General features: G+C 35.9%; 1 protein-coding gene across 1 annotated transcript in view; it reads left to right on the top strand.

Moving 5' to 3' along the window:
• CBLB (Cbl proto-oncogene B) overlaps positions 1-17,356 on the top strand; it is a 195,456-nt gene that overhangs the window by 92,852 nt on the left and 85,248 nt on the right. Inside the window, exon 4 of the mRNA XM_003798193.2 lies at positions 132-278. Coding sequence (XP_003798241.1) covers positions 132-278 — 147 coding nt within the window. The remainder of the gene's footprint in view (positions 1-131; positions 279-17,356) is intronic.

Here is a 17,356-nt window from a genome sequence, read left to right as displayed (position 1 = left end):
TGAGATTCATTATCAACTACCAAGACCTACATTCATATTTACACAATATTATTAGTCTTAATAAGTATTCCCATTAAAAGTGCATATAGATACTTATTTTTGTCCTCATTATTTTCCCCGTGTGTCTGCAGACGAAATCTCACAAAGCTGTCCCTCATCTTCAGCCACATGCTGGCAGAAATCAAGGCCATCTTTCCCAATGGTCAATTCCAGGGAGATAACTTTCGTATCACAAAAGCAGATGCTGCTGAATTCTGGAGAAAGTTTTTTGGAGACAAGTAAGTAAAAGTCATTTTTATAATTTGGGTTCATCCTTGGGAGGCTGAGGCAAGAGAATTGCCTAAGCCCGGGAGTTGGAGGTTGCTGTGAGCTGTGTGACGCCACGGTACTCTACGGAGGATGATAAAGTGAGACTCTGTCTCTACAAAAAAATAATAATTTGGATTCATCCTTTGATGATTAACCAAGTCCCATCTCCAGCTGCATATGGTATAGAGTAAATTGTACTTGAGTATTTTAAAAAATAATATTTGAGTGATTTTGATAAGTGTTTTGATTGATAATTTTTTGGTGATATCACCAAAAGTGTGTTTGAATAATGAAATAGTTTTCTTAGTTATTGCAAACTAATATCCAGTTACACAGTGTTATTTATTTTATGAACATCCATTGAATTAGTTTGCTCTAACTAAGATCATGTCTTTATATATGCAAAGCTCGTAATTCCTCATAAATGAGCACACACTTAAGGCACACACATAAAAAAGGTAAAGGGGATAGATACTTTTAAACTGTCATAAATTAATTGTTCTGACAATTCAGAGAAGAACAATTGCTTGGATTGAAGCAACTGGGGACTGCTTTCCAACTGTCTGAAGTTGAAGAAGGCATTAGACCCATGAGCCACCCTGGCTTTCTTATTACACATGTAAATATGATATAGTGAGAAGATTATCACAGAACTGCAGTAGCAGAAAGTAACTGGATAAAGCTGATTCCCATTCAGTACTTCCTACTCACGTAGAAATTCTGATGAACTCAGTAAATAGTGAATAGGAATCCAGTGTCTAAAATCAGAGTAACTTTTATAACACTTGCAAAACTTCTGTCAAATGTCTCAGTAAGGTGATCAAGAACTGAGTATTAGGAGACAAGTGGTTGTCTCAATAGCTTTTAAGGGTCCCCTTTAATGAGGTGCCCCGAGAATGTCTACACTATAGACAAAGCCTGGGCTGAGTGGGGAGGAGGAGGACTGAGGGCTTACACACACGTTATGGTGTAATCCTGTATTAAAGGTCTTTAGTTATCTCTTAACTGATGAAATTAAACATATAAAAGTCAATATATACTTCATGATTTTAATGTTTTGATAATAGTGAGCCATAATATGTCTTTCTTTTTTGTTGTTTACAAAGTGCTATTTTTATCTATAGCTACTATCAAGAATGGGATATAATTACATAGAGTCATGCACATTTTATTAAATGTATAACTTTTTGGCTTTAAAAATATTAAAGCCTATTTCCCACATCTTATACTAAAACACATTTTGAATTATTTCTAGGCATTAAAGGAGAAAATACCATTGTTGCCATTAACATGGACATACTGTATTCTAGAAAGCTAGCTATTTTGAATATTCCTATAGCCATTCACCAATGGGATGGAATTTTTAATAAAAGTATATTCTGATCTGTATTAGAGTAAGAGTCTAGAGAATACTAATGAAATGTTTGTAGAAAGCAGAAGGTCTTGCTGAGTTCAGGATGTAAGAACTGAGGGGCTTTCCTGCAGCTGTTGCTCACATATTAACATCGTAAGCCTGGTGCAAACGGTTGGGAACCTTCAAAATAAACTTTCTCTGAAAGTTTTAAGAACACATATAGGGCAAATTGTTTGTGGTATTTCTTTTTTGAAAACTGAAAATTCTGGTGGGTGATAAAATTTTTTACTTGTCATAAGGTCAGTAGAAAGTGGAAAGATTGTTCACAGGTTTGAGAGAGGAGTTTACTTTGCTGGCACTTCAACCCACAGAGAATTATGCCTTTGAGACATCTTTATTTTCCTCTATTTATAACCACAGACATCAAGGGACAGAAATTTCTGTTCAGCTACTACATGAGTGAAATCACTACTTCATCAAATGGAGGATTCTTGAAATACCGATTAAATTCTCTTCCTACCTCCCAAATCCTTTTGCGTTGGTCTCCTCTTGTCACTGAATTGAGGAAGTTGCTCAATTTGTCTTTAAATATTTTTATTAGCTGGGTGCAGTGGCTCAGGCCTGTAATCTTAGCACACTGGGAGGCTGAGGTAGGTAGATTACTTGCCAGGAGTTCGAGACCAGCTTGAGCAAGAGTGAGAGCCTGTCTCTACTAAAAATAGAAAAATCTAGCTGGGTGTGGTAGCACATGCCTGTAGTCCCAGCCACTCAGGAGGTGGAGGCAAAAGGATCATTTGAGTCCAAGAGTTTGAAGTTGCTGTGAGCTATGAGACTCCAGGACTCTCTCAGGGTGACAGAGTGAGATCCTGTTTCAAAAAACAAACATTTTTTTTTTTTTTTTGTGGGTAATAGCCAATTTTTAAGGTACTTCTAGAATTTATATGTATTTCTGTAGTCATAGAAATTAATGATTCTTTAATTAGATAATTGGAGAAACTATATTCTTCATGTGTTTCACCTTGTGGTTCCATGTGTTTTGTTGAATGAATTAACACATGAATGCATGGTATAATCCTTTCAAAGGGTTGAATTATTTTATTTTCATTGTGCTGTAATACTAGTTCGTATTTTCCCAAAACTTAGGTCTTCTATCTTGCTACACATGGAGGCCATGTCTGAATGCTTTCAGTTAACCTAACCAGTGCCTTTAAACTCGAAAATAGCATTCAACTGCACTATTAATCCATTCAGGACGGCAGAGCCTTCAGGACCTAATCACTCCTTATAGGTCTCACTGTCCTAATATAGTCACAATGTTGATTAAATTTCAACATGAGTTTCGTAGGTCCATGCAAATCATGGCACTGTCTTTTTTGAAGGCCTGGGAGGGCTACCTCTTTGCTCAGGTTCAAGCCCAGCAACCAAGAATCTGCCTGCCTTGAAACCTAAGGGGAGCAGTAGCAGAACAGGCAGTATGGCAAACTGGTTGGGAAATTGTGCATTTGTTCATTTTTTAATATGGTAACAGTTTAATCCTGCTTTTGCTTTCTTAGTCTATCGGCCAAGATATAGTAGAAATATGTAGGAAAAGAAAAATGTCCTTGAGTGAATAAACATACCCCATGCAAAATGAAACTAATAGCAAACTGAGGGTCTATGCTCTGGAACAGTAGTTTATAATCTGGAAACTTTAAGCATGAAGCTCAAAAAAATATGTAATTAGCTATTAAAAGAAAAAGAACATTCAAGTGATTGGACTCTGAGTAGCTGGCATTTTTCTCAGCAGCCAGGCACCACGTCCTGGTGCACACTACACTTCTTGACATTGAGATTGAGACATGAATTTCCAAATTATAATTCAACAAAAAGCAGGAATTCTAACTCTCGAGTCTTCTTATGAATCCTGTCCTCCCTATATTTAATTTAGTTCAAGTTTTCATCGTTCCTTGGATTACTGCAATGATAATCTTCTGATCGGCTTCCCTGTCCTTAATAACAGCCCATCCGAATGTTCTTTTTAGCGAGACCGGTAAGCTCTGAAAAGAACTAATTGTTCCAATCTTTTGGTGAAGGGCTTCCGTGAGAATTGATGTGTAGTTTAAAACTAAAACCCCATTTATGAGACAAGTTTTAGGAACTACTTTTTTCTGGTTTAATTTTTTATACCCACCTCATTGCTAAAGAAACAAAACTACTGAACCCTCATGTGTCCTGTGCGTTTCTCGTTTTCCACTCCTCAATGTCTTTGTTTTCTTTTCCTTTTATAATTAATTATTTTTTAGTAAATCATAACTTTGTACATTGATGCATTTATGGGGTTCAGGGAACTGCTTCGATATACGATGTGAAATGTTTACACTGTTTTCATGTTGTCTTCCCCCCGCTTGGATAGCCGGTCATCATACCCCACCCAGAGGTACGAGGTGGGAAGCTTCTTTGACTGCCCCGAAGTGGATACCCCTCCTCTGCACTGCCATGTCCTGGGTTCACACCCATCCTCCTGGATCACAGTGAATTGCTCATTCCCAACTGACAGATTTGCAATAGATTAAAAAGTTTCTTTGAAGCCAGACTATGTTTTACTTATTTTTGTTTTTATTGAGCCTGGCAAGTTTCCTGTAATGTGAGACACTAACAGTTGTTCACCGACTCTGTGTATAATTGGATGGATGAATGGTGTCTATCCTGTGCTCTCATTCTGCAGTGACTTTATCATCTAAAAACTGGTCTTTTACGATTATCAGTTCCTATAGTTTTATTCCCTAGACGCCTCTATTCTCTCTTTTTTTCTGTCTCCCCATTTGACTCCTTTCTTTAAGTCTATTTCTGAGCTCCCTATTTCTGCTTGTTTTTCACTAATGCCACATGGTCAGGGGTAATTACTCCATTGTTTTAGACAAAGGTATATATTACAGAACGTGTGTTTATTATATGAGTCTTTCCTGCTTGATTGCAAGGCTCCTTTTTATCCAAAAATTAGTGAAAGCAGACACATCTAAATGTCAAACTCTGTGTTCCATGCTTTATCTTATGCCAACTCCATCTTCAGCATAATATTTAAACAGTTTTTCACATGATTATTGAACGAGTCCCTTGACTACTGTATGTATTACAGACACTCAGTATTAGTTGAATGTATGAGGCATGATGTCATTTTTCTACCATTTAAGCTTTCTTTTGTTTTTACTTACGACTTGTTCTCTGACATGTCAGCAATTATGGGTTTCCGCGTCTTTTCTCATGTTGCTCTCTACACGTAAAGATTTTTATCATCTCTGGCATAAGAATTTTCATTGATGCCTCGAAGTTCATTTTGCTCATGATTTTGCCCTTATCATTATTAGTAGATCTCTTACTTCTTAAATTCTTCTCAGCTCTGGCTTACTATTTTACTGTTTACTATTTTTATCCTCATGTTGAAATTATTTGTTTAGTTATCATACTTCTCCTTTGATTCTAAGCTTTATGAAATCAGGCTTTGTCATTTATTTTTGTAGTTAGGAAGTATTTCGGCACAATGTCTCAGATGTAGACAGACTGTCAGGACTATGGTACATCTAATTCAGATGTGTTGAGAAATAGAGGAATGTGCATGAGCGTGTGAGATGGAAAGACAGAGGCAGAGCTTGCCCGCTTTGCTTTGGGAGATGGCCTGTTTGGTGTGAGGCCTGCAGGCTCTGGGGCCAGGGTACCTGGATGGGTTCTACCTGCAGCCTTCCTCGCTTTGTGACTGGGGGGAAGCTACTAGATTTCCTCTTTGTATTTATTTTCTCACTTATAAAAAGTGGATAATATTAATAACACCTACTATCTAGGGTTCTCATGAAAATAAAAAGAATACATAAGCCTAGATCTGGCTCATTTTAAGTGCTCTATAGTCTAAACTCGATAATCAGTTTGAACCTTTAATCTTGTTCCATATGCTGTCAGTATATTTTTCATTACTTCTACAAAATTGACATAATTAATATTTGCCTTTGTATGATGGCAGTTTCACACTTTATAGCAATCTAAAAGCAAAAGCCAAAAAAAAAAAATTCTGATGTTATATCTCTAGATAAAAGAGAGGGGTGAAGATAACTGTCTTCCTTGCCATAGAGAAAAAAATTATCTATTTATAGCTCAATTTATTGCCTTTACCTTTGATTTCCTGGGGAAGTGGTGTGGGCCTTCTTTGGTTTCATGTATTTTTCTTTCACTTTTCACAAGAAACGTAGGAGAATGATATCTTAACCTTTTCAGCGAGTGAGATATCTCTTTTTCTAGCATATCAATCAGATCTGTTTCCCCACTAGTTAAAGAAAAAGCAACTTAATTATTTTTAATTAAAAGAAGAAGTACTTAGCAGAAATTAAGGACTTTCCCACTGAAACCATGCAGCAAGGTCTCTAGAAAGAAGAAAGGAGAACTAAATTATAACTAATTGCTAATTAATATTTCTACTAGTTCACTAGTTCTTGTGTTGTTGACTGTTTTAAAAAATTAAAGTATCTTTATGTCAGTGAAGAAAATAGAAACATCCATATTTGTTGAAGACCTGTTTGGTTCAACTCATTATACAAAGAGCCTAAATAGGAAGAACAAATAAGATGCCAGATTATAATTTTCTGCCTGTAAGCAGCATGTATTCAATTTGGGGAGGACAAGATATGCAAAAATGATAAATAATTTAAATTAGTTCTGTGCCATTAGAGAACTGCTTAAGGAGTGGCACAAATAGTTAACTTTACTAAGACAGGCGTCCCTCAGAGATACTGTGGGTTCGGTTCCAGACAACTGCAAGAAAGCAACTATCCCAATAACGTGAGCCACAAGGGTTTTTTGTTTCCCAGTGCATATAAAAGTTACGCGTCCACCGTGATCTGTTATAGAAGTGTGCAATAACATATGTCTAAAAAGAGTGCATACCTTAATTAAAAAATGTTTTGTTGCAAAAAAACACTACTGAGCATCTGAGCCTTTGGAGAGTCACGCAGTTTTTGCTAATGAAGTGTCTTGCCAGGATGCTGATGGCTGCTCACCGATCAGAGTGCTGAGTGTTGAGGTGACTGTGCAGTGTCTTAAAATCAGACAGTGGTAAAGTTTAATGTATCCTTTGATGCTTCCTTTTATGAAAGATTTCTTTGTAGTATGCAAAGCTTTCTGATAGCATTTTACCCACAATAAAACTTCTGTCAAAATTGGAGTTCTGCTCTGTGTCAAAAGTACTGCTTTACCAACTAAATTGACTTGATATTCTAAATCAGTGGTTCTCAACCTTCCGAGTTCCATGGCCCTTTAATACAGTTCCTGTGGGTCACGACCCACAGGTTGAGAACCGCTGTTCTAAATCATTTGTTGTCATTCCAACAATGCTCAGCACCTTTATCTATAGATTCCATCTTAAGAAAATATTTTTTTTCTTTTTCTTTTTCTTTTTTTTTTTTTAAATTGAGACAGAGTCTCACTATGTTGCCCTTGGTAGAGTGCTATGGTGTCATAGCTCACAGCAACCTCCAGCTCTTGGGCTTAAGCAGTTCTCTTGTCTCAGCCTCCCAAGTAGCTGGGATTATAGGTGCCCGCCACAACGCTCAGCTATTTTTTGGTTACAGTTGTCATTGTTTAGCTGACCTGAGCTGGGTTTGAACCCGCCAGCCTTGGTGTATGTGGCTGGCACTGTAAGCACTATGCTATGGGTGCTGAGCCAGAAAATACTTTTCTTTGTCCATCTGTAAAAAGCAACTCCTTGTGTGTTCAATCAAGTTTGATCTGAAATTGCAGCAATTCAGTCCCATCTTTAGGTTCCACGTCTAATTCTAGCTTGTCCTGTTGCCACTATTATTTTTGCACTTACTTCCTCCGCTGAATTCTTGAACCACTCAAAGTCATCCATGATTATTTGGAGTCCACTTCTTTAAAATTCCTGTTAATATTGATATTTTGACCTCTTCCCATGAATCAAAGATGTTCTTATTGGCACCTAGAATGGTAAAGCCATTCCAGAAGGTTTTCAATTTGGTTTGTCAAGATCCATCAGAAGAATCACTATGTATAGCGGCTACAACTTTATGAAATGTATTTATTAATAATAAGACTTGAGAATAAGACTTGAAATGTCTCTTTGTTCCAAGGGCGACGGAATGGATGTTGTGTTAGCAGATGTGAAAGCATCATTAATCTCTTTATACATTGACATCAGTGCTCTTGAGTGACCAGGTACATTGCCAATGAGCAGCATTTAATTTCGAACAGTAGGTCTCAGCAGTGAGTTTAAAACATTCGGTCATCCAGCCTTTGTTTTGCCATTTATAGAACACAGGCAAAGTAGATTTAGCATACATTTTGAGGTCTGTGGATGTTCATGATGTAACTGAGCACTGGGTTCAACTTAAATTTACCAGCTCACCTTAGTCCCAAGCAAGAGTCAGCCTGTCCTTTGAAGCTCTGAATTCAGGCACTGACTTCAGTAGCTACAAAAATGCTAATCACATTTTCCCTCAGTGGAGGCTGTTTTGTCTACATTGAAAATCTGTTGTTTAGTGTAGCCCCCTTCGTCATTCACGTTAGCTGGATCCTCTATATAACTTGCTGCAGCCTCTTCATCACCTTGCACTTTCACGTTACGGAGGCGGCTTCTTTCTTCAAACCTCACAAACCAACCTCTGCCAGCCTAAGGCCCTTTTCCTGCAGCTTCCTTACTTCTGTCAGCCTTCACGGGATTAAAGAGAGTTAGGGCCTTGTGCTAGATCAGGCTTCGGTTTAAAGGAATGTTGTGGCTCCTTTGATGTTCTGTCCATTCCACTTTCTTCGTATACTAGAAAGTTTCTTTCACTTTCTTATCATTCATGTGCTCGCTGGAGTAGCATTTTCCATTTCCTTCAAGAATGTTCCCTTAGCATTCACAATTGGCAAACTGGTTGGTGCAGGAGGCCTACCTAGCTTTCTTCCTGTCTCAGCTTTGACATGCCTTCCTCACTAAACTTAATCATTTCTAGCTTTCCATTTAAAATGAGAGATGCACGATTATTCCCTTCATTTGAACACTTAGAGGCTGTAATCGGGTTTTTAACTGGCCTAATTTTATCACCATTGTGTTGCAGGAGATAGGCTGAATGAGAGGGAGAGAAGGGGGAATGGTCAGTCAGTGGAGTGGTCAGATCACATAAAACATTTGTGCATTAAGTTTGCTGTCTTACATGGGCACAATTTGTGTGCACCAAGTTTCAATAGTAGCCTCAAAGATCACTGATCACAGACCTCTATAACAGATGTAATAATAATGAATATTTGAGATAGATAGCAAGGATGAACAAAATGTAACTTAGAGATGTGACACAAGTGTGTGCTGTTGGAAGAATCCTACCCATAGACTTACTGGATACAGGGGTGCCACAAACCTTCAATTTGTAAAAAAACGTAATATTTGCAAAACACAATAAAACAAAGTGCAATAAAGTGAAGTATGCTTGTAGTTATTACCCTGGTGGCTAGAGGAGTGCTCACCCTCTATGGAGCAGCTGGTATTTTATATACCTTATACATGGACTACTAGGGAGCCTTCCTGTCTGTTCAGTGGGGAATGCCCAGGAGTGGGACTGAATTGTTAAGGTATCTGCTGTGGTTCAAAAGAAAGGCTTATGATAATTACAGGGGTTACATAAATGCATTTGTTTTTCTTACTCTTGTTTCATTTCTCTTTTTCTTTCCTCTCTTTACTCTGAACCCCTCAATAAGTGACATTGACCTCAATAAAATCACCATAATTTAGGTTCTGGTTCTTATCCTTGAAGCTTGATTTTATTAGAACCTGCGTATGTTTAGAGACTGGACACAGATTAAGTTAACTCACAAACTGATGTGTGGCACATATTTCATTAATTCATGGTGATTAATGCTGCTTCCTGGCAGTTGAGCATGTTTGCATCACTGTAGATAAATCACATGTGGAGCCACGTTACACCCAGAAGATTCCTCGGTGGACAAGGGGTGATGGTTTATGACCCACAAGAGGGCTCTGCTGCTTTGGAAGATCTGCCCACTTCTGGCCCTTTGGGCTTTTGTTTTCCACATGCGGAGTTGTGCTTTTAAACTCTTTTCTTTGGGACACTGACAATGGGGAATCATTGGTAGATTTTTAAGTAGGGAAGTGGTCACACTTGTGTGTTACTTGTATCACTCTTGCTACAGTGTGACAGTGAACTTGACCACTGGTATCCAAAGCCATTTGATTGTACAGGCACATTTATTACACATTGTAAAAGATTTGAGCTCCTTAAGTTCCAGGTTCTACTCCAGTAACAAAATCCACAGTGTATACAGATGTCATCTGGCCTTCTATGCATCCTCTTAGGGGAATCAGAGTTCAGGGTAAAGGTGTAAGAAAATCCTGTTTCTCTGGCCACTGCTCTTGCTATTAGTAGGAAAGTCATTTGGCTGTGACCCAGAAACCTGGTGTTCTTTTCCACTATGCATGAAACTGTGATAGGCCAACTTGTTAATTTGCAAGTAGGATAGAATCTCCAACTCTGCGGTTCCTAAGAATCATGTTCTGCTCATAGAGAAAATATGACTCAATAACAAAGTAAATAAAACTTTTTGAAGTTAACATGTAGTGATTTATTTTTAATAAATATATTGCTAATGATTGATATTTGTTTCTCCTTATTTTAACATTTTATTATTAATAGGAAATGATAATTATTTTCCCTAGTGTTTGTTATTCTTCAATAACAAAGGAATGATTTGTACATCATCAGTGGTTTTTCTTATTAAAAGGAACTTTTGGTAGATCTCAGCACAATAGTATACATATATGGTTTCTCTTGTCAGAGTTTTAGAAGTGATGTTGGAAATTATTTATTTCTTTTGTCTCAAATTATCTTATACTTCTGGGAGGCTTCATCCATCGCCTCTTAATTGACCTATGTTGAGAGACTTTTCTTTCATTACTGATTTGTTTGTTTGTAAGGCTGAGCTCTTATTGCTAAGAGGAAGATCATTTTAAAACCTTGTTAAGCCCCTTTGTGGCAGGACTTTCTAATTTTAGAATATATAATTTTCTGTTTTTTTTTTTTTTTTTTTTAAATCTGACCTCAGCAGATCAAAGGCGTCTTGCTATGATCCGTGAGCTCGTGTATCACGGGAAATTTACCAATATTACTGAACTTTCAGAGAAAATGTTCTGAAGGAAAGTTGTGCTTTAGGAAGAAAAGAACAACTATTCATTAAGACCAGAATCTTTCTGTTCTATGCTCAGTGGCTTCTAAATAGAGAAATTAAAAATGGAAATTTTACACATTTTTATGGATTGTGGTTCCAGATCCTTTTCTAAGTTATTTCCACTAATACTACACTTTATGTTCAAGGTAAAAAGAACAAATAGAACTATGTACAAATGAAATTCATGGCTACATCAAACTTAATATGTTCAAAGGTTAGGCTGTGAGACCAGAAGTTAAAAAGCATTAAATCTGTCACATGACAGAAGTTACTGAGAAAATGAAGAGTAATACTAAAGAAGCTATTTCCTTTTTTCCTGCAGTCTTATAAAAATGTTATGATTCTAGATTTAGGTTTCAGTACATGAAGATGAGAATGATACTTGTGCCCTATACAAAGAAGTAACACTTGTCTGCATTATAAACAAATGTTATGAGTTTTTTGACAAAGAAAAAGAAATTTTTGCAAATACTCAGTCTTTTTCTATGAATATCAGGAATTTTCATTGATGAGGCAGAATAGTTAGATCTAATTACGAATAACCATGGTAATTACGGTTACTATCATATCAAAGATGAATTGTTGTAAGGCAGCTGTTTGACCAGAGTAGTTTTGGTAGTGTTCTTTCTGTGAACTGCTCGAAAACAGTTCTTTTCCCTTGTTGATGGAGCAGAAAGCCCAGCAATAGCCTAATAAGAATCTGCTTTCATACCATTTAAGAAATTGAGTCATTGCAATAGAAGATTGGGTTTAAGGAATAGCTGTATACAAAATGTCAGTTGACTTATCAATCATAGTACTGGTATTTTCCATCTACAATAAATATCAAAACATACCAAATGTCTTATGAATATCCTATATCCTTTGAACAAAGCTAGCCCTCCATTTAAAGATACGGACACCAAACATTTTTGCTGATTGAGTTGAATTTTTGGACATAATTTATGTAAAATTAAAATAGAAATAGAGATTGGTTACTTATAGAAAAAGATTTTCTTTTTGTTAAGATCAAGATAACTTTAGATATTTCTTAGCAGGACACTTTTTAAACATTTACCACCACCACCACCACCATAACAAAAATAACATAGACAAAGCAAATGTGTTAAATTTCCTTGTTTGTATTACAGCAGCTACTTTTTCCAGCTACATTTTTTTCTCTTTTTTAATATTATATTTTTAATGTAATATTTTTTCTGAAGTTTAATGTATCAAGTTTGAGGTACAGAGAGAAAAATACAAAACTCATAAATGCAGGGTGACACATTTCTACAAAGTGAACATGCTGATGAAATGCTAACCAGGTCAGGTAACAAGGTTCCTGCATCTCGGAAGACTCCCTCTTCAGCCCCTGGGAAGTCTCACAGTCACTGCACTGCACACAGTGGTTCTAACAGGTCGCATCAGAGAATCATACATAGCTGAAATTGCACCTACTACCCTTTTAGGAAAAATCTGACTTCTCTCTTTTTTATGTTGATGGAATTCAACTTAGTGCTTGCTGTGGCAATACTCCCCTTGCTCCATTCTATAGCTGTAGCACAATCTCCCTGCTCATTCTATTGGTGGTAGGCATTGGAGTTTTCCTAATAGGATTGTTACCAACAGTGCTGATGCACACTATTGCTGTACATTTGTAAACATGCCTATACATTCTGTTACGTGTCTATAGAAGAGTGCAATTGCTGGCGTCTAGTTTATATAAAGCGTTACCTTTAGTAGACCTCCGGAGTGTTTTCCAAAGCCTTGCTGATTTTGTCATCTATGAACAGTATCTGAAAGTTTCTGTTGCTTTGCTCCATACCCCCCTCAACATTTTGTAAAGTCTTTCATCTTTTTTGCTAGTAAGTCACTGCTTTGGGGTTGAGTAGGGTTTCCTTGTACTTAAACGTACATTTCCCTAATGACAAGGACATTGAGCACATTTTTGTACATTTATTGAGCTTCTTTATTTGTTTTTATGTTTATGAAAATTGTTGCCCAATTTTTAATAAATTGTCTTTACTTATTTTTAAAAGTTTTTATATGTTATAGAAGTGAATCTTGCGATGATTATTTGTATGTGAATAATTGCTCCCCATATGTGGCTTGCTTGCTTCGTTAATGATATTTTCTCTTCAGCACAGGTTTTTAATTTGTTTTTTCCTTTAGGCTTTGAGCATTTGGTTTCTGTTTAATTTTTTTGCCAGCACCAAAATAATGTAGATATTCTCTGATGTTTTTTCTAAAAACATGCATTGTTTTACCCTTCATACTTAGGTCCATTTTAATTGATCCATTTAAAATTGACATTTAGCAATGATGTACACTTTTTTTGTATGTGTGTCCATTTGTCCCAGCAATGTTTATTGAACAGTATTTTTTCTTCACATGTAATTGATGTTATATATCCAGTGTTTATATACAGTGCACTTGTATCTAAAATTTAAGCTTTGTTACCTTTGTCTATCTGTCTGGTATGTGCCTTGCCATTAAAGTGAAGAGTGAAAGCTTATCAATATTGTACTTATTGAAGATTGCCTCATTTATTTTTGGCTCTAGTCATTTCCCTATAACATTTTGCATCATTTCATCAATATCCACTACCAAAATACCTCCTGGGATTTTTGATTGGTGTTATATTAAATCTTTAGATTAACCTGGGGAGAATTGACATCTTTATGTCCGCCAGTCCCTTCAATGTTAAAAACCCTTTATTTTTTATATCTTTTCCTTTATACAAAGATATAAACTGTGTGTGTGGTTTGTGCTATGGCCTCCTTCATCTTTTTATAACTTTATTCCTACTAATTATTTGGGATTTCCAGAAGTATTATAAAAATCAAGTGGTTAAAATTTTATTTCCTAGTTAAGTATGCTTATGTATAAAAATGCAACTGATTTTGTGTATGAGTCATATTCAGCAACCATATTCAGGTCTTTTATTACTTCTCACACTTTAATCTGTATTTTTTAATTTTACATTTAAAATCGTGTCATAGGCAAAAACTTTTAATTTTTGTTTTTAGTGAACTCTTATAAAAGCATATATATTTTAGTCTTAGTATATCTTTTATTTTTTAATTCCTAGTGGCATATTAGTAATGTGAAAAGAGTTAAAAACCATGAACAAATCCACAAAAATTAAAAATTTCTTAAAATTTTTGCATAATCCAGTTATCAGTTAAAATTTATGAAGCTATCTCCTGATATTTTAGACAGTATTGAACACTGGATTTTAAAGGACATATTTTTAAAAAATCTATTCCCATTTAATAATATGTCATGGACAATTTTACAAGACAACAAATCTTGTTCTGCACAAAAAATGTTACTAGAGAACATATTTGTTTTTTAGTTTTTGCTATTGTAAACAACACTGCATTTAAGAGACTTGAGGTGGATGGCTCTTTGATTGCTGTATACTTCTTGGAAATAGCTTCCTTAGATGCTATTTCTAGAAGTAGATTTTCTGGGTCAGAATGTATAGACTTTTGAAAGCCTGTTGCCCAGTTGCTGTGTAGATGTGCTGTACAAATTGTCATTCACACTAGAAGTATATAAAGCTTCATATTTCTAAATACTCTGGCCTTTGTTGGTATTCATGTTACATGGAAATGTTTCTTGTTTTTCGTATTAGTTCAGAATAAAACCTATAGTCTTTTAGGAACTAGTAGTTTCATGAAAATATTTTACCCTTGTTTTTGTGTCAATCTTCCTTACATTTTCTGTCTTCTATTCCTTTGCTTTTGTCTAAAATTCACAGGACTTTCAGATTAGAACATCTAATACTCGCCTCCACGTTCACACAGAGGGAAGCAAACCTCAGTAATTTGTCAGTTGCTAACCTGCTAATATATTTTTTTGTTTGTTTTATTTCTTTGCATCTGATCTTGGTTTCTTTGAAAGAATACTCTGTTTTTCAAGTCCTTCAAAGAGAATTACTCTTATTTTTTGGTAGATAGACTAGGAAACATTATCTAATAATAGGATTATAATATAGTTTTATCTGTCATATTCTTATCTTTCATGACATTATATGAACAAAATTATACTTTAAAAAAAGTCATCAATATATTTCTATGTAGGAGAGTGATAGGAAGTCATCAATAAATGGCAGCTCTTCTTGGAGGTATAAAGATCCTGAAATTATTGCTGTGTTATCATGATGGGGCATAGCTATCCATTGGTCTGGTGTTCTACTCTTTATAGATTGGCAGTTGTGTTTTTCAGTGTATTTTAAAATTAATTCAACTTGCATTTTAAAGCAGTTTATAATTGCAAAGATGAATTAGAACAGATTAAAATTAGATTATAGGACTGGTGACAGCTTAGAGTTTATCAGCCCTTTTAGGTTCTGTTCCTTTTCTTTAGAGCTTAGAGTTTATCAGCCCTTTTAGGCTCTGTTCCTTTTCTTTAGAGCTTAGAGTTTATCAGCCCTTTTAGGCTCTGTTCCTTTTCTTTCTCTTCCCCCTTCTTTGTTCTAGGCCTCTGGCAGTGCCCTCAAGTTTCTACCTGTTTGTAAAACAATTCGCCATTAATATTTTCTCTCACTGGCTTCATCTCTAAAGGAAGAGGTAGTAGAAGCCACCACTTCTGGTTGCTGCTGAAGTTTAATTAAAGGTGTGAAAATTTGTTCTGTCCCACTCCACTTTGTCCCCTATGCTTCAGGAAAGAATGCGGTAGCCACTTAAAATCCTATTTAGAAAGCTTAATTCCTTAGTCCAAAGGGTTTAGAACAATCTAAATTTGTTTGTTTGTAAAAGTCTTTGTACTTTATTGTAGTCTACATTCATGAAACCCCCTCCTCAGGGCCACTCCTCCTCCACCTTTTACATATGGTGGGTATTTCACCCAGGTAGTCAAAGGAAGGGTATCTATGGTACAACCACCTGTAGAAGTTGCCTCGGCTTCTTAATTCCTGCTATCTTTAATTAAAGTTCCAGAGAATGCCTGTTTGGACTTTAGGTTTAACACGAAAAAACTGAAAAATGCCATTTACACAAGGACTGTTTGAATATAGCATGTCGCTTTGTAAATTGTTCTGAGGTAGTAGTGTGTGAAGGTGAGAATTTGTAGAAGTTGATGCGTTTTGTAAATCGCTGGGTACTCAAAAGTGTTCTGAGTTGAATTCACTGTAAATATAGGATTAGGACAACATTTTGTGGTAACATATCAAAGATGTCTATCTGGACAGTATGTATTTTTACTTTTTCTGCTTTATGTACAAAATAAATATTGAAAGTTTCTATTTGGCCACTTTGTTTACATTCCATACTTCATATACAAAAACAAAATGCTTAACTTTTCCATACAAAAAATAAAATCTATACTGTTCTTAAAGTGGTAGTTTTTGATTACAGTTTTTTTCACTCTGAGTATCATGGTTCAGCTCCTTTATGGATGTTGAGTATTTGAAAATTTTAATTTAGGGGAAAAAAATTGGGCTTGTTTAGGCCCTTCTTTCTTGGAAGTGTAGTGAAGCTGGACATAATTACATATTTATATTTCATTATAAATCAATAGATGTCTAATATTCTTAAAAGTTATCCTTTTATTTTGTTAAACAGCAGTATTTTGTAAACTTTAATGAGAGCTTGACGTGTGCTTCTTTGAAAGGGCATCTGATGTGGTATCTCTCCTCAGTTCTCTGTGGTTTCCTGTTTTTTTCATACATTGAGAAAAGCCTTTTGAATATGAAGCCTCATATTTTTCTCCTTTTAATGGTACATCAAAACTAAACTCTGCTGTAAACACAGCATAGTACTGTAAGCCTATCTCACCATTCATTTATGCCACTTCCAACAGACTCTCTGAAATTCCTCCAGCTCTTACTGTGTCTCTATTAATTAGCGGTTCCTTATATATCCCCTTTAGATTCTTTAGCATTACAGATCGTACTTTTACCCTAAACCTGGAGTAGTTCAGAGACAGAGGTGAGATCTTTAACTTTTATGGTTTTATTTATTTAAAACCAGTGGTGCCTTGCTTTAGCATTGAACAGATGTGGTAGATTAGTAGTGACTCTCCAAGTGTTCCCCACCTTGATAGCATCACCATCATCTGTGAACTTGACAACTGTAACTTCTCAGACCCGGCCCCATTGCTACTGAGCCAGAAGTCTTGCATTGGGGGTCAGCAGTTCTTGTACTAACAAAGCCCTTCAGATGGTCCAGATGCATGCTAAAGTTTGACAACCACAGCTATAGATAATTATGGCGTGAACACCAAGAGTGTACCTTTACAGTGATGTTTATTCAGAGGATTGGCATAGATGGGGTCAGGTAGTATTTACATGGAATGGTGTATATAACTCTTACCCTAGCTGTCTTGTTGTCAAATTGCAGTTTAAATTTTCAGAAATATGAATGTTTTCTTTCTTCTTTCTAATAAGGAATAGGCATTTACCATTCTGAAAGTAGGAAGAGTTAACTAGGAAAAGAATCCTAGATGTTACTTATTTTCACAGTGGAAAGGAGGCTGAGTGAATGTTGGAATCTGGGCAGGTATTGAAAG

The sequence above is a fragment of the Otolemur garnettii genome, unplaced genomic scaffold (genome assembly GCF_000181295.1).
Source record: "Otolemur garnettii isolate 467f Iridium unplaced genomic scaffold, OtoGar3 scaffold00131, whole genome shotgun sequence".
Classification (NCBI taxonomy): Eukaryota; Metazoa; Chordata; class Mammalia; order Primates; family Galagidae; genus Otolemur; species Otolemur garnettii.
This window is presented reverse-complemented; position numbering and strand designations above follow the sequence as displayed.